Below are 22,872 nucleotides of genomic sequence, written 5' to 3' on the forward strand. Positions count from 1 at the left end.
AGTAGAAGCAGAGTTGTATCTAATGAAAAGTAGGTTTTTCTTCATAAAATTCCAAATCGAATATTTCAATGTGAAATAACCCAAAAACGGAGCAGTTTTCGGGGAAATTCATTTCAAATTTTTTAAAGTGTTTAAAAAAAGGATTCTTTTTGTTTTTTAAAAAAACTTGTAACATTAAAAGTAAGTGAGTTACGCTCAAAATATTGCTGGTCCCTTTTATTTTTTTGTAAAAAAATCGCGAAAATCACCCTTTAATTAGCATCACAAATAAAGTTTATCATTACCACTTCACAAGTTACTTTGCTTATGTATTATTTATATGATCTGTAAGTTTCATCGGTTCAAAGTGCTTATTTTTGAAAAAGCTGTAGTTAAAATGGCTTGAACGAGTAACTAATCACGAGTTTAGACAAATTTTGAACAGCCATAGCATAATCAATTTTATTAGGTATAACAAGAAAACAAAACAGGAAAAATATTAAGAAAAGCAAAACGTACATTTTATTACTCCTTAAAATTTTTGGTATTACTAATAATTTTTAAGTTAATTCCATGAACAATTCCATTTTTTTTTAAATAAAAAAATGTTTTATTTTAAACCCAATTTTTTTCAAAACTGAGCACTTCGAACCAATGAAACTTATAGATAATATAAACAATACATAAGTAAAGTAACCTGTGAAGCGGTTACGATTAATTTTATTTGGGAAGCTAATTAGGGGGTGATTTTCGCGATTTTTGTACCAAAAAATAAAAGAGATCAACAATATTTTGAGCGTAACTCACTTATTTTTAATGTTAGATTTTTTTTAAACAAAAATAAACCTTTTTTAAACACTTTAAAAAAGTTGTAATGAGTTTTCCCCGAAAAATGCTCTGTCTTTTGGTTATTTCACATTGAAATATTTGATTTGGAATTTGACGAAGAAGAACCTACTTTTCATTAGCTACAACTCTGCTTACACTGGGTCTGCAGACCTCACGCGTACACCATTTTTTTCAATTTTTTATAAGGTATATTTTTACTAAGAATATTTTTTTCGCTGGAGTACTTACTTACTTTTTGAGTTATCTGCGAAAAAACGTCCATAAACATGTTTTTTTTTGTTAAAAATGAACATATTCACTCGCAAATAACTCAAAAAGTATTGACTTAGTAAAAAATCTCTATAGAACAAAAGTTAGTCTTTTTAGTCTAGTTAGTCATTTTATCCAATTCCGGGCCTATTTTGAAAGTATATTTTTTCACTCACGAGAAAATATTTTTCACCCCTTATTTCCCAATTTTTGTAAAAGGGAGGGGATCTAGAGTTGTAAACTTTTTCTTATATAATAATAGACAATTTCAACTACATACCCATTTCCAAATTTTCATCCTTCCTTTATTTTTTTGGAGGTTTTGGAGGTTATTTTTGGAGGTCTCTGACTGGGTCATGATAACTTAATCACTCACTTTCCGGTAACATCCTTAATCTCCGACTTTTACCATTTATAAGGCAAGGAGGCGACGAGTGAAGAAGACTACAGGGACTCTCCAATATGCAGTCACATTCCGTCTATTCGTCTAGGAAAAATTCCAGCGAAAGTGGATTCCTTGTACTCAAAATATGAGTAAAATAAAAATTACAAAACGGCTTATGTTCATATGTATTGTTATGACAGTTCCGTAGATTGATCCTACATAGAAAAAGTCCCTCGACGTGAAAGAAGAAGTAGTCACGTACGAGAATGTTCTGGATGTCATGGAATAACCCAGAAATATCTGGTGACGTCTAGAACGTCAGGAATCTATACAAACATATATGTTTGACATTTTATAGTTAAATAAAAGTATTTCAAAGAAGTTGTAACATTGGCGACAGCGGTGGGATTCAAGAGATATTAAAGAAGATTTTGAGAATAATTGTTTATGGTAAATACAAGATCCTCTAAATTCGAAAAAGAAATGGATACGTCCGGACCACCAGCATAGTTTTTGAAAATGGAAGAGCAAAAGGAGCAGCGTAGGGAGGTGAAGGAAAAGCGTAGGCAAGAAGTCGAAGACATGCGTAGCCAAGAATAGGAACAGAAGGAGGAGAGGCGTAGACATAAAATAGATATATTAGAAGAAAAACAAAACTCTTTAGACAATTAAATAAAACAACAACAAAATTATTTAGACAACAAAATAGAGCAACAACAAAACTACTTAGACAGTAAAATAGCCCAACAACAAAATCATTTAGAAAATAAAACAGAACAGCAACAAAACGATTTAAAGCAGCAACAAAATAATTTGAAATATAGTTTAGAAAAACAAATAGTCGAGTTAGCAAACAAAGTTAATACCCAAGCTACTTTATCTCATATTTTTTCAGTTACTAATTTTCATCTTCCATCGTTGATCCAGGCACAATTAGAAGTGGCAAAATTTTAAAACCACCCACGTTCGATGGCCAAACAGGTTGGGAAACTTATCGTTTTCAGTTCGAAGCTGCAGCTAGAGTAAATGGGTGGAATGAGAAAGAAATGGCAGCTTGCTTGGTAGTGTCGCTTCGAGGACAGGCAACAACCGTCCTGCAATTTTTCCCCAGGGTTCACCTAGTTATGACTCTCTTGTAAAAGCTTTGGAGACAAGATATGGCCAGCAGCATCTAAAGCAGGTTTTTCAAAGTCAGCTGAAAGTTCGGTATCAAAAACATAATGAAAGCCTGCAAGAATTTGAGGTCGATATTAAAAGACTATTGCATTTGGCGTACTCTCGGGCACCTAGAGATTTTCTGGAACAAATTGGTATACAGGTATTCATAAATGGATTACAGGATGTTGAAATGCGACTAGCTGTGCGATTACAACACCACAAATCGCTAGATAAAGCACTAATCTCAGCTCAGGAGTACGAAGTGGCGAAAAGTATTTCCAAATATCTTCCAAAGTTAAAAGAAATAACAATTAAAGACAATTAGCAAGTCACTACCGTAGATAGTCAACAATTAATTTTATCCCAGATGTTAAGTATACTACAAAATATTCAACAAAAATCACATAATCAAAGTAGAAGATGTTTTAATTGCGGAAAAATGGGACATATGCAAAATAATTGCAGAAGCCGTTTCCAGGCAATAAATGAAGAATTAAAGAATTAGGTCAGGAGATTGCCTATATCGACATTTAGAAGCCTGTCACAAAGTCCCACTAGAGATAATAGGAGGTACAGGTCTCAAAGAAATGAATATCACACAACTGACTACAGAAACTAAAAAGATACTTTGGCATCTGAAGTTACTTATCTGAAAAAACAACTAACGATTAGTAAAAATGAAATAGAAAGATTAAGAAAACAGGTGACAATATTGCATGAAGAGTGTAAGGTAATTCAAAATAATGCAAAAACTACATAGTCCAATCTGGAAAACAAATGTCAAAAACTGATGAAAGAGAAGAATGTATTAAATAAACAATTACAAGAATTCCAGCATGCATTAAATGAATTAGAAGTTCAAAGCCAACGTCAGCTAGCATAAAAAGAGGATGTAACCGAAGAAGTTAGTCTGCGGATGACCACAGTTGAACAGCAAGGAGATAATGACCAGACTTTTCTGGAAAACATTAAGAAGAGCCAAAAGAAAGATAACGACTTAATAGTTATACGAGATTGGCTTAAAAATGGAGAAAGACCTCTTTGGCAGGAAATATCTAAATACAGTGGAACTATAGAAGGCGTACTGGGATCAGTGGTAATCTTTGCATCTTTCGAATGGTCTGTTATATCGGAAGTGGGAAAGTCTCGATGGAGTACGTATACAAGTAATACTGCCAAAATCACACATTAAAAGTGTGTTGCAAGAACTTCATAGCAGCCAGTCTGGAGGACATTTTGGAGTAAAAAGGACACTGGCCAGAGTTCGAGACAGATTTTATTGGATAAATTGTTGCCGAGATGTAGAAGATTGGTGTAAGAAATGCGATTTAGGTAACGGTAGAAAAGGTCCTATAACAAGAAGTCGTGGTAAAATGGCACAATATCTTTCCAGAGAGCCTTTCGAACGACTTGCAGTTGATATTCTCGGTCCACTTCCAACGACAGAGAGAGGTAGCAAGTACCTAATGGTTGCAATGGATTATTTTTCAAAATGGCCTGAAATTGCACCCCTTCCTAATCAAGAAGCGACTACAGTAGCCGAAGCATTTATAACACACGTCGTATCAAGACATGGAGTTCCTTTAGAATTGCATTCTGATCAAGGACGAAATTTTGAATCAGAATTATGGCAAGAATTAATGAAAATCTTCGGTATTAAGAAAACTCGCACTACGCCTATCCATCCTGTCGAAAGACACAATAGAACTATTTGTCAATATATTTCTATGCTTGTTGCTGATAATCAAAAAGATTGGGATACTTTAATTCCTCTATTCCTGTTAGCCTACAGAAGTTCTGAACATGAAGCAACTGGTTATTTTCCATCTATAATGATCACCGGTAGAGAAATGAAGCTTCCTTAAGATCTTATTTTCGGAACATTGCCTCCCTGCGAAGAAGAACGTTCATCTCTGACGTACATCGAAAATTTAAGAGAAAAATTAGAAAAGGTCTACGAATTTGCCCGTAAAAGTTTGAAGCTTTAAAGTGATAAAGCCAAATCCAGGCTAGATATGCATGCTACGGGGACAAAATTCGAAAGAGGTGACCCAGTATGGTTATACAATCCCACACATAAGAAAGGACTTTGGCCGAAACTTTAACGAAGCTGTGAAGGCCCGTACACCGTCGTGCAGAAGATAAACGATATTATCTACCGCATCCAGTTTTCAGCTAGAAGTAAACCCAAGGTAGTTCATATCGAGAGATTAGCCCCATATCATGGAACTGATCCACCCTGTTGGCTTCAACCAGACCCTGATAGACCAGTTATTCGAGGCGAATAACTTTAAAGGAGGAAGCAGTGTTATGACAGTTCCGTAGATTGATCCTTCATAGAAAAAGTCCCTCGACGTGAAAGAAGAAGTAGTCACGTACGAGAATGTTCTGGATGTCATGGAATAACCCAGAAATATCTGGTGACGTCTAGAACGTCAGAAATCTATATAAACATATATAAAACTCAAGGTTCTCCCTTAAGTACCATTTTGTTTAATATTTATATAGCAAAATTGTTTTGTATTATCAATAATGAAGTTAAACTATGTGGATATGCAGACGACTTGCTTTTGTATATTAAGGGATATGATATTCAAAGCACGGTAAGTAAAATAAACAAAGAATTGGAAAACACATTACACTGGCTTGTAGAACATGACTTGTCCTTGTCCAAAGACAAATGTGAAGCTGTATGGTTCACAAAGGGTAGGCGAAGAGATAATCTAACAGAAATCAAAATCAACAACACAACCATTCCTCTAAAAAATGAAGTGAAATTTCTAGGCATAATTTTTCATAAGGATCTATCATGGGACTCACATGTTGACAATATTATACTCAAGGCAAAGAAAAATATTAACATCCCACGTGCAATATGTAGAGTCTGGTGGGGAACTGACCCACGAACACTCCTAATGGTTTTTAATACCTTGATCAGATCTCACCTCGATTATGGTTCCTTCCTATTTAACCCAATATCACAAAAATGCAACAACAAACTCAATGCAGTATTTTTTGAGGGACTTAAGATATGTTTGGAGTGCATAAAGTCTACACCAAATTTGGCAATCTTGGCAGAGTCTGCCCAAATGGACCTAGAACATAGAAGATTATTGTTAGCCTCTAAATTTTTAAGTAAAATCATCATTATTGAGAATCATCCCATAATCTTACTCCTAATTGAAATACGTAAAAGACTCATAAACAAACCTAATTTTTATACAAGGCATAATGTTCCATACCTAGTTTCGGCATTAGAATATTTTTTTCCATATTTTAAAAAAATATACAAAAGCGCAAATTTTCCATGCTATGAATTAGACTATGATACACTAATGAATCCACTTCCAATTCTAAATTGTAATATCAAAAAATATGATCCGATAATTAAACAAAAATTCCTTATAACTACTGAACAATATGGGAAAGACCATACCTTTATATATACTGATGCCTCAAAAAACAAAGAAAGGGTAGGTTTTGGGATATGCATCCCGAGTATTGAATATAATTTCTCCTCAAGACTTCTTGGAGCTCTAAGCATAAGCAAAGCAGAGAGTATAGCAATACATCAAGCGGTGGAAGTCGCAACTACAAAACATCTAAAGAAAGCGATAATATTTTCTGATTCGCTCAATACAATAACCAATATTAAAACATGTAACATATCTGCTTCAGCAGATATAAGGGCCCTAAAAACAAAGAAACTTATATCTTCAGTCAATGAGAATGGCACCAAAACTCTCCTTTCCTGAATACCTGGACACTCTAATATATTTGGTAACACCCAGGCTGACATACTGGCAAAAATAGGAAGAGACCTGAATGTACTAATGGAAGTACAACTGGATTCTCAGGATGCCCTGTCAGTCATCAGAGGAAAAATTACAAAAGAGTACCAAGAAAAATGGAAATCTTTAGTCCAGAAGAAGACTTCGCAATACAAAACAATTCAAGACTTCTTTCTCACAAAACCTTGGTATTCAAATTTTCCATATAGAAATAGAAGACACACTACCACCATCATTAGAATGCGCACAGCCCATTGTTTAACAAAACAACATCTGTATAAAATGAATAAAAAAGATAATCCTTTTTGTGAATGTGTCCGCCTCGAGGATCTAAACCACATCTTTTTTGAATGCCCGATTAATGTGATTCCTAATTTTGATACATACACAAAATTCATTTCCATGAACTTCAAAACACCGCTCTCTATATACAATATTCTAAGTTCCTTAACGGAAGAATCAGTCAATGTAATTTATGCGTTTTCTTGCAATCAACCAAATAAGCTTATAAACTACAATGCGTTTTCTAGCAATTAACAAAATAAGCTTACAAATTGCAAGGCTCAACTGTTTATATGTACATATTCGTGTTATATGTTGCTATTTGTCATTTAATTTATGTTTTAATTTTTAATCATACTTAACCTGACCCAATTAATCTCATTTAATTATAATCATCACACCTCATCAAAAGCTTTCTTACAAGAACATAGTCAGCGATTTTGGTATGGCTTAGAGCCAGACACGTCAAGGTCGCCTATAAATCGTGCTGGTAATCGCCTTGCAGCGAAACCAAAAACAAAAAGAAGAAGAAGAAGTATATAAACATATGTTCAGATAATTCAGATTTTGAAGTTTGCAGTTATCAGTTTGTTAAAGTATTGTAATTTCTGTTGTGTTAAATAAAAGTATTTCAAAGAAGTTGTAAAAGTATGCATGTATTAGCCGTATGTATCCATATTTTCGTGTGTATCCACGTATCGGAATACGCAGAACTATTTTCATAGTTTTGCTTAAATAAGCAGTTCGGTTTCGTTTCGGTTCAGAGGTACACATGTAGACTCACTGAAGACGTCTGGAGAGACAGAAAGGTACGTATGGGGATGGTGCATCACCTCTAAACCGAATTGAAAGATAAACTGTTTTTTAATTTTTCATTTTACTCATATTTCGAGTACAACGAATCATCTTTCGTTGGAATTTTTCCTAGGCGAATAGACGAAACGTGACTACATATTGTATGTAGAGTCCCGTAGAGCGACGCTCGAAGTAATCGACTCGATTCCAATTGCGTAGATCTCTCCCCGTCGCTTAAGTTCCTTCGTTGTGGCATTGAGTTCCGTACACGCAGCGTTTAGAATTGCAAATCTCCTCGTCTTGTACGACTCTCTTTCCGTGCGATCTGAAGCGAACGAGAAAGTTCGAGTGAGACGCACGTTTACAGTCATTATTTTATTTGTTTGCTTCGTTTTTGTTGATTTTTGCCCTAGATTAAATTTTAGTCTTTTTAAAGATCGGTGAATGTTATGTTCGTTGATTGTACTACTATTAGCTTTGTGGAAATACAGTGTTTGTAATGTAAAATTCTGAAAACATTGAACTTATGTTTCTAGATGTTTATTCACATAGTTTCAAAAGTTATGCATCATTCCTCGTATTCACGATGTTTACGCTTTTATAAATCCGTATCTTTATCACATATTTAATGGGCCCTTTTTATAAAAAATATACCATTTTTGGTTTCTAATTTTATTTGATTACCCAATTAATTGACCTGGTTTTGCCAAGGTGTAAACATTTGAAAAATTTATTCTGGTGAAATTTTTGTAAACGTGATTAAAAATGAATCGTGTTTTAATTTCTGAGTTGGACCGTATAAGAATTATCGATTTAGTTGAAGAAGGCCATTCACAGCGGTTCGTGGCGGAAAGAGTGGGTGTTTCTCAGAGTGATGTCTTACGGATATGGAATAGGTTCCTGGAGACAAACTCGATACGGAATAGAGCTCGGTCTAGCAGACCCCGAGTTACCAATGTACCAGACCTCCAAAGAGAATTCAGGCAGGCTACAGTAGTCAGAGTATCGTTGGCTACAATAAGAAGAAAAATTTTAGACTCAGGTTTGAGGAGTCCTCAACCAATAAGAGTTCCTCAGCTACAATCTAGACATGTTTTGGACCGCCTCCAGTGGGCTCAAGAACACATAGAGCTTCCTCAATAGTTTTGGAATTTTGTGATTTTTTCAAACGAGACTCGAATTTGTTTAAATAGTGATAACCGGCGAATTCATGTGTGGCTAGTTGTGCAGCTCTTGTTGGCTCTCGCCATACACGAATTCGCCGGTTATCACTATTTAAACAGATTCTGGTCTCGTCTGAAAAGAAGCAATAAATTCCAAAACTGTTGGGGGAGTTGTAAGTGTTCTTGACCCCACTGGAGGCGGTCAAAAACATGTCTAGGTTATAGCTGAGGAACTCTTATTGGTCGGCGTCTCCTCAAACCTCAGTCTAAAATTCTTCTTTTTATTGTAGACAACGATACTCTGACTCCTGTAGTATGCCTGAATTCTCTTTGGGGGGCTGGTACAGACATAAAAGAATTTCTACCAATGGAAATTCTGATATATCTATTCTGTCGATCATTGGTAACTCGGGGTCTACCAGACCGACTCTATTCCTTATCGAGTTTTTCTCCAGGAACCTATTGCATATCCGTGAGACATCACTCTGGGAAACACCCACTCTTTCATCCACGAATCGCTGTGAATGGCCTTCTTCAACTAAATCGATAATTCTAATACGGTCCAACTCAGAAATTAAAGTACGATTCATTTTTAATCACGTTTTCAAAAATTTCACCAGAATAAATTTTTCAAATGTTTACACCTTGGCAAAAGCAGGTCAATTAAATGGGTATTCAACTAAAATAAAAAACCAAAAAAGGTATATTTTTTATAAAAAAAAGGCTCATTAAATATGTGATAAAGATACGGATTTATAAAAGCGTAAATATCGTGAATACGAGGGGTGATGTATAACTTTTGAAACTATGATAATTATTTATTTATTTTAGGCATTATCAAAAGACACCTACAATTACAGGCATGATAACTTGAGACACTGTATATGTGTTCCGACTACTTGTCCCAATGTCACAGAAAAGTTTGAAGGCAACACCACGCTGACGAAACAAATAAATAATTGTTACGATAAAAAAATGTTTAAGTATGGATTCAGAGGAACTGTCAATAATTTGACATGTGACACAAACATATCTAAATTCCCAGTCGACTGGATTGATGTATTAGTTGCGTAAGTTTCAATCGATACATAATTAAAAAAACCGACATAGGTGAGGAAATGAGGCAATAAACCTTACAAAAGCAAAAATTTGATATGTTTTGGGCTCTTTACTGCTTTATTGCGTCACCTAATAAGCAAAGTTACAAATTTAAATGTGAAGATTATCCAAAACATTACATAAACATTATTAAACATTAAATAATATTTAATGCAACATCCATCTGGCTTGCAATTTTTAGAAGCCATGGAGGTGTTACCGGGAAAATGGTCCACTAAGTTTTTCAATTGAATATCTTTTAAAAATATTTTTAAATATTTTTATTAGAATGAAAAACTTTGACTTTTATTTAGCAGATGTCGCTAGGCACGTACTACCATAACGTCAGTTGCAGTGCGGGGATTAGCTCGCGGAAGATTTTCACTTGGGACAGAGATAAACAAACCTATGCCTCTCTGATGATGCCTCTAATAAGAGGCGAAAATTGTCGATATAGAGTGCAGGGTTGCGCTCTCTGAACTAAGTGAAAATTAAGACAGTTTTGTCTTCCATTCATTTCAACTGAATAAAAATGATATACATTTTTATTTTCTATTAGTAATACTCCTATCGAGTAACTAGGTCCATTTTCCGTTGGAATTTACCCAGCTGTGCAGACAAGGTTGTGAATTGAAAATTGTAGAATTCTCTCTTGTCTTCATTACAGCATCCATCTTGCAATTTTTAGAAGCCATGAAGGTCTTACCAGGAAAATGGTCCAATAAGTTTTTCAATTAAATATCATTTAAAAATAATTTTAAATATTTTTTTATGTAATTATGTTTATTTACAATCTACATCATTAAAAGGGTATTAAGTAAATTTGTTCCATGTCTTTGGGCATGAAGAAGAGACTTCCAATGATGTCTCATCTTATTCTATTTATGTTAAAGTTTTAAAATAGGTCCTGAGGCCAGGTTATATCTAGTCTCCTTGTGGCAGGGCCATTATGGAATAATTCCCTTACTAAATCATTGTCATGGTGAATGGTACGCTCATTTTGTTCCTCCGTTGCTCGATGGATTTCTTCTCTGATGAAAGGTATATTTAAGTCTTCGTGAAGTGTTTGATTAGTTACGTACCATGGTGCATCCACTATTGATCTTAGAACTTTAGACTGAAATCGTTGGATGATATTCAGTGATGTCGACTTTGCACAGCCCCAGAGGTGTAGTCCGTAGTACCAAATAGGTTTGAGTATTGCTTTGTACAGTGAATTTTGTTTTGGATGATGAGTTTTGACCTGCGTCCAAGGAGACAATACATTTGCCGGAATTTCAAGTCTAGTTGTCTTCTTTTGGTCTGGATATGTTTTTTCCAAATAAGACGTTGGTCAAGATGGAGGCCAAGGTATTTAGCGTCTGTTACTGTTGGTATTCGTACATTTTCAATTCTTACAGGTGGGCATGTGTTGTGGCGGTTGGTAAACGTTATTTGAGATGATTTGGTTTTATTTACTTTTGTTCGCCATTTTGTGTACCATTCACTGCGTATGTCCAGATGGTGTTGCAGGTATTGTGAGGCTTGTATGTGATCTTAATTTACAGCTAGTATTGCCACGTCATCAGCAAAGGAAGCGATTGTAGTATTATGAGACTCTGGTATATCGGCTGTGTAGAGTGAGAACAGCAGAGGCCCGAGAACACTACCTTGCGGAACTCCGGAGTTAATAGGACAGAGGCTGGATTGTTGGTCTTTGAATTTTAATGAGAAATATCTATTTGATAAGTAGGATTTGATTAGGAGGAAATAGTTACTAGATAGTGCTAATTTTACTTTGTAAAGCAGACCTCTATGCCAAACTTTGTCAAACGCTTGTGAAATATCTAGGAATACAGTGTTGCAGTGTTTCTTTTCTTCTAGAGTTTTTGATATTTCATTTACTATTCGATGGACTTGTTGTGTAGTAGAGTGATTTTCCCGAAAACCAAACTGATGTTCTGGTAGTAATGTTAGAAATTCATGATCTGCGTATATTTTTTGTAGCAGCAATCTTTCAAAAACTTTGCTAACGATTGAGAGTAAGCTGATAGATCGATAAGTTGTTACTTCATTGGGCACTTTGCCTGGCTTAAGGATCATTATGATTTCTGCAAATTTCCATATTTTTGGAAAGTATGATAAACTTAGCATGCGATTAAATATTACTGTGAGCATAATAATGGCCTTACGAGGAAGTTGTTTTAGTACTTGTGCCGAGATTAAGTCATAACCTGGAGCCTTTCGTGAGTTGAGTTTGGTTATCTCTTTCTTGACTTCTATAAGGGTAAAACTTTTTATTGGAAGGGACATTTGACATGCTGCGCTAATTAGTTCTTATACTTTTTCATCAGGTTCTGGTGGCTCGGTTTGAAATACACTTGTAAGATGTTCAGCAAAGACGTCCGCTTTTTCTTTGTTAGAAGGAGCCGATTCACCATTTGGTTTATGGAGGGGAGGAATAATTGTGTATGGTTTTTTGAGCTTCTTAGTCGTATGATAGTCCAGGATTACTAGGGCTATCTTCTCCCGGTAAGGGTGGTTAACCCTTAGCCGAGGGGTGGAATGATTAATAGTCGTTTCACTGTTGAAGTTGTTTTATTATACTCGCATGAGTACAAGCTGGTAGCAACCTACGTAACGTCGTCTCGCGGAGTGTAGATGACACTATCTTTTTATTGTGAATAATCTTACATCTAATAAAATAGAATGACGAATGTGGAATGTGTAATGAGGATTCCCTTATTATGTTTTGGTTGTATAAATATATTTAAAAGTGCAAAGTCAGCGTCGACCCTGAAAAGTGTTTATAGTGGCTGTATGTATAATTACACCTCACGATCTAGTTCAACAGTGTTTATGTAACGAAAGAAGGTTGGAATTGTTTATGATGACATTTAAATAACCGAAAGAAATTAGCGTAGATAATTAAAGGGTGTTTTTAAAAGATATCTAATGAGTACAAATGAATTCTTGTACACCTTTCCCTCCTAAGAATTTTCTGACTACGGGCAGAAAATTTTGCAAGTAGTGCTACCAACCCATACTCTGTTGTAATCAATACAAAAAATTTATTTTATATACAAACTTCCTAAAACTACGTAAATACATAAATAAAAATAAAAATGTTCGTTTAACAACATTGTTTCATCACACTTGTCACTCACTGTGTTTTCGGATTGTAAGCATATAATCTATTCTTATGTATTTCCTTGATTTTATTGTTTTCTATTCTGATTTTACAATTAACGTTATTTACTTCTGTTATTGTGAAAGGACCTACATAAAGACTATCAAACTTACCATTCTCTTCCCTTTTTACCAGGACTAGGTCTCCTATTTTAAAGTTTTGAGGTGTTGCTTTGAGCTTATTCTTTTCTTGCCGCTCTTTTTTGTGTTTTAATAAGAAGGTTCTGGCTCTCTCGTGTGCGCTTTGTAGTTTGTATCGTAACTCATTGTAGTAGGCATCTATATTGTAACATGGTTGAATCTCCTGTGTAAGGTCTTCCGGTAGGTTAACCTTCCTGCCATATAGCAGTTCGAACGGTGTGTATCCATGATACACGTTAGGGGTTATATTGCAGCAGTATGTGAACATTCTGCAACACACATCCCAATTTTCTCTGTCTTCATCTATGAATGCTCTTACCTACTCGTTCAACGTTCTGTGTAGTTTTTCGCAACTTCCAATGGACTGTGGGTGGTATGCCGTTGAAAAGTTGTGCTCTATTTTTAATAGCTTTGTTAATTCCTGCATTACTTCGTTCTTATACTCTGTGCCTTGGTCTGTTCTTATTTGCTTCATGAGTCCGTATGTTGGTATGAAATGATCAAAGATTCCTCTTGCTATTGTCTCTGCTTCTTTATTGCACACTGGTATGCTGACCGCGTATTTTGTCAGTTCACACAACATTGTGATACAGTATCTATTACCTTCATTACTTCTAGTGAATGGACCTATTGTATCTATGTATACTATGTCCCATGGTTTGGAAGATGTGTCCGATATCACGAACTCTTCGACATGTGTTCTTTTCGGTTTGTTAATTTGACATTTGTGGCATTGTTTAACGTATTTTCTTACGTCTTTTTCCAAATTTTTCCATCGGAATCTTGCCTTTAGCTTCTTTATTAGTCTATTATTCCCTACGTGTCCTCCGAACATCGGGTGATTATGGTATTCTTCTATTAATCTGTGTTTTTCTTTGTCATCTTTTATTGTTTCTGGTACTTCACATATGTATATTTCTATATTCTTCAATTTTTTATTTCCTTCTTTAATAAATTCATCAATTGTGCACAATTTAAAAATAATATCATTTACGTATATCTTTACTTTACGTACTGCATTCTCTACCGCCAGCTTATCGAGCTGTGCCAACGCTTGGTTTAAATCGAAATGATCCAATCCTGTGGCTATGCTTTTGCTGCATTTTATTTTGTTTTTGGCCTTAATGCTCAGTCTTGGTGAGATTAGTTCTGCTCCAAAGGACAAAATTTGTAGTCTATGCGCCTCTAAATTATTTAGTACCTTCCTTACTGTCTGTTTGGTGGCTTCTGGCTGTAGTGCGAGTTCACTTTCAGCCTTTGTTTGTCTTGCTTCCTTCTCCTTTTCTCTTGCTTGAGCTCTTGTTATAGCTAGTATATGGGTGTTGTCTATGTATAGGTTCTTTAGTTGATGCAATGTTATTCTTGAAAGGCTGTCTGCGTAGTTACTTTTCCCTGTTATATACTCTATTTCGAAGTCATATTCTTCTAGGTCTAATCTGATCCTCGTGAGTTTTAAGGTTGGTTCTTTCATTGCAAATAGGTGTGTCAAAGGTTTATGGTCTGTTTTTACTTTGAATGTTGGTGCTCCATATAGATATCATTTAAAATATTTAATTCCCCAATGAATCGCTAGTAATTCTTTAACGATTATAGGTTTATTACATTCTCCTTTACTAAAACTTCTTGATGCATATGCTATAGGTAGGTCTATTCCGTTGTAATCTTGACTTAGGATTGCTGAACAACTCTCATTGGATGCGTCTGTTGTTAGGATAAACTGTTTGTTGAAATCAGGATATTTTGAAATTGGTGGTTTCGTCAGAGATGCTTTAAGCTTTTTGAATGCTTTTTCACACTCCTCAGACCAAAAAAATTCTACTCCTTTCCTCGATAATCTGTTGAGTGGTCTGCATGTTTCCGCAAAATTTTTAATAAAACGTCTGTAATAGTTGCAAAATGCTACAAATCTCTTTGTTTCTTCCGCTGTCTTAGGTGTCGGATATTGTTCAATTGCTGCATACTTCGCTTTGTCGGGTGATACTCCCTCTTGAGAATGATCATGTCCTAAATATATTACTTCCCTTCTAAAAAATTGACATTTTCCTGGGTTAAGTTTCAAATTGAATTTTCAACATGTCTCAAATGTCTTTTTCAGGTCGTCTAGGTGATGTTTTTCGGATATTCCAATTACTACGATATCGTCCATGTAAAGAAATGCTTTGTCTGGTGTTAATCCTGAAAATGCTATTGACATCATTCTTGAAAAGCTATTCGGGCTTACATTTAATCCAAAAGGTAATCTGGTAAATTGAAATGCTCCGTTTTCCGTGCTAAACGATGTGTATTTTCTCGATGACTTTTCTAATGGTATTTGATGAAAACCTGACATTAAGTCTATAACTGAAAACCATTTTGCTCTTCCTAGTTGATCTAATATCGAATCTATTCTTGGTAATTGGAATTTGTCTGTAACTATCTTCTTGTTCAATTGTCTAAAATCTATGCATAATCTCCATGCTTTTCCTCCATCTATAGCTTTTTTCGGTACCAGTACTACTGGGCTGTTGTACTCGAATGTAGATGTTTCTATGATTCCTTGGTCTCTTAGTTTTTGTACTTGTCGATTTAATTCCTCTGTTTGCGCATGAGGTGTCCTATAATTCTTGATATATACCGGAGTTTGGTCTTTAACTCTTAGTTTCTGTTCGTAGAAATTGTTACAGGTTAACATATCATGCCTTAGGGCGAATATGTCTGCATATTCTTCGCATAACGATACTAAGTTATCTCGTATATATTCTGGTATGTCTAATTTCAGTGATTCTCGTAATTCTTTTTTCCTATCCTTGCTGTCGTTGACTAGTCTATATATATTGAATAGTTTAATGTCCGACGTCCTGATTGTGCTTGCCTCTACATTTACTGTTTCGTATGTTGTGTTCAAAATTTTGATGTATGGATTATTACTTGAAATAATTGCTCTTGCTATGAATATTCCTGGTTGTATTTCTTGTTGCTCCACTATCCTTTCGTTCCTTAACGTTTGAAAAATTTTGACTATCCTGTAAATTTCACATCGGGGTGGTATTATTATGGTGTCATTATCTATATTATCCAGAATTTTCGTACTAATGTAACAATCGTTGTCCTCTTTAATGTGCATTTTAAGGTTTGCGTAGTCCAGTATACATTGAAAGTTAGAAATAAAGTCTCTCCCAATGATTCCGTCTGTTGGAATTGGAAAGTTAGGTTCTACCAATTGAAAGATGTGTTCGAATCGAGTTCCTTTTACTTCTAGTGTTGTCTCAACTTCTCCCATTGTTTGCAACTCTCCTTTAGTGACTCCTTTTATTTTCGCCTTTGTGTTTGGTTTCACCTGTTTCTTCATAAAATCTTGTGAACATTTTAGTATTGAAATATCAGCTCCTGTGTCTATGATAAAGGTGCTTGTGTTTTCAAGGATTCCTGTTTTCATTCGTACAAAGTTCGTTAGGTTCAGGTCGAAGTTGTAAATGTTATATTTTATTTCTACCTGTGTGCTTCCAACTTCTTGTTCATTCAAAACCCCAACTGCTGGTTTTCTTGTTCTTCTTGACTGTCCTCTATCTCTAGTAACCTTACGTTCCTGTTTCGTCCTCCTCTCTGGTTTCCTCTGTATGTTTGATTGTTAAATTGTCTGTATCTTCTGTTCGAATAATTTCGTTGATTGTCCGTTGCTTCTCCTTCGTTCCGTTGTCCGAAGTTATTTCTTCTTCCTCTGTCATATTTGTTATGGTATCCTCTTCTGTATTGCTGCTGTCCTCTCCTATTCTCGTAGTTTGTCCTATAATTTAAGACTCTTCCTTGTGCATTTTCTTCAGTCGTATCGATCGATAAAAATTTAGATACTACTTCCTGCGGTGATGTAAAGTTACCTGCTTCCAGTATTAGCTTAGCTTTCTCTGCATTAACGTTTCGTTTCATTGTTGTTACTACTGTATCCGTCGTATATTTCTTCGCTAACTCCAGTGGCATTCCTTCCGCTATGTATGTTACTTTTAATTGTTCTGCTGACTCTTCCACTTCAGATGCGTACACTGCTGCATCTCTATGCCCTTGCCTTTTCTTGGCTAATTTGGCTATTAAATTCTTCGGATTATCACCTCTCAGTTCTTTCTTCAGTGCTTCAGCTATCCGTGGAATCGTATCTTCCGTGGTTATTAAGTTCCTAGCCTTATTGGTAAGTCGTGTTTTTATTAGCGTTACAGCTGTGTCTTCATGACCTTCTGCCAATTTTCCAAGTAGTTCTAATGCGTCCAAAATGGTTGTAATTTCCCTGCGCTTCCATCGAACTCGTTGGGCAATATCTTGCTTGCGATATTCAAAAATTCATTGATTGTCAGAGCCATGTTTAATATTGTTATATCTTGTTTTATGTCACCTTTTTCCTCTTTTATTTCGTCGTTAATTATTTCTTCTTCTACTTCCTCGTCGCTTTTTCCTTCTTCTACTTCCTCGTCGCTTTGTTCCTCTTCAACTTCCTCGTCGATTGGTTGATGTATTGAATTTGGAACCACTGTTCTTACATTTACTGCTTGAAATGAGCGTATAACTTTGTCTCTGATTTTTCCAAAATATTTGTTGCACGCTTCCCTCTGTTTGTCCGAAAGTGCTTCCCAGTTTTTCTTAGTTATGTGCGTGAACTTGTTATAGGATTTAATTAGCTGTGTCGTTACTTCTTCCTGTATGTCCTTAGATTTCGGTACTTTTTTCTTTAAGACCCTTCTGCTCTGTCTTCCTACTTCTTGTGCAAGTTCTTCAACTATTTTGACAAAATCTTCCCAAGTAACTTTGTTGCTACTCATTTATACATAATTTTCTATCCTCAGTTCCTGCACTTCTTAGCGAAAATATAAATTCGATAGTCTTACGGTGTATATAGATATGTGGTATATAGATATATAGTAAAAAATAACGAGATAAAAATAATACGTCAATATATGGTAAAAATATGTAAAAAAAAAATTGCAATAATAATAAATAATAGTTCAAAAATAAATAACGTTATATTAACCCTTGTAAATAAGTAGTTAGAATAATAATGTAAATGTATTATGCATATAGCGTATATTTGTTATATATTTATATCGTATATTTATATTGATAGTGTATATTTACGATAGCAAATATTAAAATCATAAAAAAAATTGCAAATATGTACCCTCGTAATAAATAATATAAATAATATATACCTCAAATAATAATGGTAATATGCCATGTGAATAACTTTAATATGTGTTAAAAAAAATTCCAATAATACCCATAAAGATAATTAAAAATAAATAGATAAAAATACTAGAAATATACCTTACATTACTGCTATATCATTCATTTGTTAAGAAATATCGTGGAAATACCATAAGAACAAAATATAGACTCACCACTTTAAACGTCTATGTTCGCTGTAGATCTCGCCAATCCTCGATGAATGTTTCTCTTGAGGCTCCTGCGGTGGGCTTTCCATAGTGACCATGCCAGTCTCATGATCAGAACAGTCGTGATGATATAAAGAAGTACCTTTACCTCTGTGTCCAGCTTAACGTCTTTGTTTTTGACGATGAAATTGCTGTTCACCACTCCATTTTCTTGGACTTCGTCTTTTGATGACTTTCCTCCCATCCTTGATCCATCAGGTCTCGTCTGGTCTAGATCGCCATATGATAGTCCAGGATTACTAGGGCTATCTTCTCCCGGTAAGGGTGGTTAACCCTTATCCGAGGGGTGGAATGATTAATAGTCGTTTCACTGTTGAAGTTGTTTTATTATACTCGCATGAGTACAAGCTGGTAGCAACCTACGTAACGTCGTCTCGCGGAGTCTAGATGACACTATCTTTTTATTGTGAATAATCTTACATCTAATAAAATAGAATGACGAATGTGGAATGTGTAATGAGGATTCCCTTATTATGTTTTGGTTGTATAAATATATTTAAAAGTGCAAAGTCATTATGTTATGTATATATAATTACACCTCACGATCTAGGTCAACAATGTTTATGTAACGAAAGAAGGTTGGAATTGTTTATGATGACATTTAAATAACCGAAAGAAATTAGCGTAGATAATTAAAGGGTGTTTTTAAAAGATATCTAATGAGTACAGGTGAATTCTTGTACAGTCGCCTTTCATAGCGTCTGATCATTTGCTGTAAGGTTTGTAATGTAATGTTCGAAGGTTTTGTTGCTTGCAGCTTTGATGGCTACTCCAAGTTGTCTACGTAGTCTATTGTATATACAGATAAATTCATATTTAAAGGGAACATACAATTTACATGTAATTCCGCTCCACCCAGTTGGACAACATAAAGTTGTCAAAGAATTATATCATAAAAATCAAATACTCAAGCGGGCTACTGGATTCTGAACTATTTCAGCAGAATCGTCACTGAAAGTCGAATAATGTCGAAAGGTACAATGTTGCCAAAATTATCGTTTTGTATTATAGTAACAGAGATAATAGTGATCTATTATAAATAGTAATATTATCGTAATAATAATTAGTCCATATGGTGAGACCGCTCCCGTCCGAACAAATTTCTGATTCGGTTTCTTTGTGGATTCCTATTCAAAAATGTCCCCTTTAAACAAATCTGAAGGGTACCGGGCGGAATTTTTGGGCAGAAATTGTTTAAACAATTTTTTTAAACAAATACAAAAGATCACTTTTTTTGCTCTGGAACATATATTTTTAGGTTTTCTGGGTCATTCTAAACAGGAAAAGTATCTTACAAGTTTCTTTAAAAATTGATAGTTTTCGAGTTATAAGTGATTTAAAATCTGAAAAATACGAAAATACAAATTTTCGAGGCTTAAAAACTCATATTTAAATTAGTATTTTTGAGGTTGCCAGATACTTAAATTGAAGATTAAACATTCATCTTCAAGATTCTGAAGAGTGATCGCGTCTAACCTTAATTTATATCGTTGTTTTTTAATTGTTAAATATACGTGTTTTTCTATTTCAAAAATCTCCAATTTTCCTCCGAAAAATATTTTTTCTAGATTCTTTGGGACATTCCAAATAAACTAAGTTCCTTGACATTTTTCTCAAAAGATAATAGTTTTAAAGTAATAAGCGATTTAAAATCCGAAAAATGCCAAAACAACGCATTTTTGGATTTTAATTCGCTTATAACTTTAAAACTGTTAACTTTTGAGAAAAATGTCAAGAGACTTATTTATTTAGAATATCCCAAAGAATCTAGAAAAAATATTTTTCGGAGGAAAATTGGAGATTTTTGAAATAGAGCGCGCCGCACCGGCAAAAAAATCGGATGGACATGCATATTTAACAATTAAAAACAACGGTTTAAATTAGGGTTAGGCGCAATCACTCTTCAGAACATTGAAGCTACATGTTTAATCTTTAATTTAAGTATATGGTAACCTCAAAAATACTAATTTAAATATGAGTTTTTAGCCCTCGAAAATGCGTATTTTCGCATTTTTTCAGATTTTAACGCCTGTAACTCGAAAACTGTCAATTTTTGAGAAAATTTACAAGATACCTTTCTTGTTTAGAATGGCCCACAAAACTTAAAAATTTATGTTTCGGAGCAAAAAAAGGTGATCTTTTGTATTTGTTTAAAAAAATTGTTTAAACAATTTCTGCCCAAAAATTGCGCCCGGTACCCTTTAGATTTGTTTAAAGGGGACATTTTTGAATAGGAATCCACAAAGAAACCGAATCAGAAATTTTTCCAGACGGGAGCGGTCTCACCACATGGACTAAATCTATTTTCATAAAAAAATAAAAACAATACAAAATAATAAATAACCATCAACTTCTTTAAAAAATATGAAACATAATATTAAAACTTATTTAGGAAATAACAAATGGGTGCTACTGTAGTATGCGGTCTACCGTGAGATGCGGTGTATAAACCCCATATGTTACAATGCCGACAAAAAAATCTTTACAAAGTGAATAAAACGGATAAATCATAAGAATTATTATTTTAATTTTACAAATTAATAGGTACTTAATTTAAACCTGGATCATGAAGGTTAACATGATGAACAAATTAGAAGCCTTTGAGATGTGGTCGTATCGTAGAATGCTCAGAATATCTTGGGTTCAACGCATTTCAAACAGAGAAGTCTTAAACAGAGTATGTCAAGGCGAAGGTGATTTAACCAAGATGATAAAAATGACAAAACTTGAATATCTGGGGCATATAATGAGAGGTAGCAGATACAGGATGCTGCAGTTAATACTCAATGGAAAGATCGACGGAAAAAGAGGAATTGGTCGGAATAAATATTCATGACTCCGAAACCTTCGTCAATGGACTGGCTTATCAGCAGATCAATTATTAGATGCCGCACAAGATCGAGAACGATATCGGCAAATTGTTATGGAAGCTACCCACGCCTAAAATTTGGGCACGGTACTTAAAGAAGAAGAATACTTAATAATAATAATTTAATTTGTCGTATTAATTTGCTATTTTATTTCGGAAGAAGCCAAATTTGTGGCTAATTCGCAACTGAACTGGTAAATTGATATGACAAAATATTAATTTGTAAAATTAAAATATTAATTCTTCTGACTTTTGCGTTTTATTCATTTTGTAAATATTGCTTTGACGGTACTGTATACGTGTGCGGCTATTCACCATAATATTTTCTCAGAAAGGTTTACACTTTGTAGGTAGAATGTTTATTGATAAGTACTAATAAACATTATACTACCTACTACTATTTAGGAATATACAATAAACTTTATGCGAATTTAGTTTCTTTACCATTATGCAAATAACACCGTACCTACTTTATGCAAATTTAGGTTCTTTACTATTATGCAAATAACACCGTAATATTTTCCCAGGGTATGCGTAAATATTGTAATAAACGAGCGTTCGGGTATTTATATACGACTTTATTATTTATTTATACAAGTTTACTTTACAAACTTTAGCTTAAGACTGAACTTTATTTACAAATATGCCCGTATTTATACCCAGTTGTTATTCTGGAACAATCGACGCCCATCTCTAGCTATCAGCGTGTTCCGCCTACGGGTCGTACGTTCGAGAAGTTCCTCCTCCTTTCCGCCGAGGCCTACATCATTCGATGACGTCATTCTCGAGGTGTTTACTGTTATACGGCGGTCGGCCAAGATTTTTCTTTTGTTACACTGCTCCCCTCTTAAGATCTGAGCGTCCCGATCAGCAACTCTAGATGAAGGCCCAGGATGGCGGAATCTACACGACTCTCCAGCTCTGCATACACCCTTCAAGAAGAAATAGCAGTCTACTGTCTTTGAAGGGTATGACATCTTCGGGTTCATGCAACACACAGTAATTCGTACGCCAGTTTCTCTGAAGATCACTTCAAGCATGCTTCTCACAATCTTCCAATCCAGATTTTCTACTGCATGGCCTATTTTTGGTATAGCCAAATCTTTGATGTCATAATTACACACGATTTTCTTCAAATTAGTTAGAGCACGCCATATGTTCTCGTAGCTTGGCGTGTCCGTATAAGACTTCCTGGTCACTATATACAGCAAAGATCGAGGACCATCTTCCAATCGCAATACTCTTCCAATTTTAGGTTGTTGATTCCTTAATTAGTCCAGGCGGCCGAACTTTCTATTGAATACGGGCGAGATTCCTTTAGTCATCTCGAGGTCTTGGGCAACACAGTGGGCTAGAGAGACGTTTTCTGGAACACCAAACAGATCTTGCTGAACTTCTGTGGTCACGCCGAATCTAGCACTCTTTCTTTCTGCGTAATTTGACATAAATTCCTTAAAACTTGGCTGTGGTGCATCTTTCATCTCCTGTTGGAGGACTTGGGCTTCCGCTGCTTCATTTGAGCCAGCATATG

General features: G+C 34.9%; 1 protein-coding gene across 5 annotated transcripts in view; it reads left to right on the forward strand.

Moving 5' to 3' along the window:
- The window catches only part of LOC114337262 (nose resistant to fluoxetine protein 6-like), a 202,714-nt gene that overhangs the window by 83,535 nt on the left and 96,307 nt on the right, over positions 1–22,872 (forward strand). For all 5 annotated transcript variants that reach the window (XM_050642947.1, XM_050642951.1, XM_050642949.1 and 2 more), the window contains exon 3: positions 9,483–9,721. In XM_050642947.1, coding sequence (XP_050498904.1) covers positions 9,483–9,721 — 239 coding nt within the window. The remainder of the gene's footprint in view (positions 1–9,482; positions 9,722–22,872) is intronic.

Source organism: Diabrotica virgifera, chromosome 2, assembly GCF_917563875.1.
Source record: "Diabrotica virgifera virgifera chromosome 2, PGI_DIABVI_V3a".
Taxonomy (NCBI): Eukaryota; Metazoa; Arthropoda; class Insecta; order Coleoptera; family Chrysomelidae; genus Diabrotica; species Diabrotica virgifera.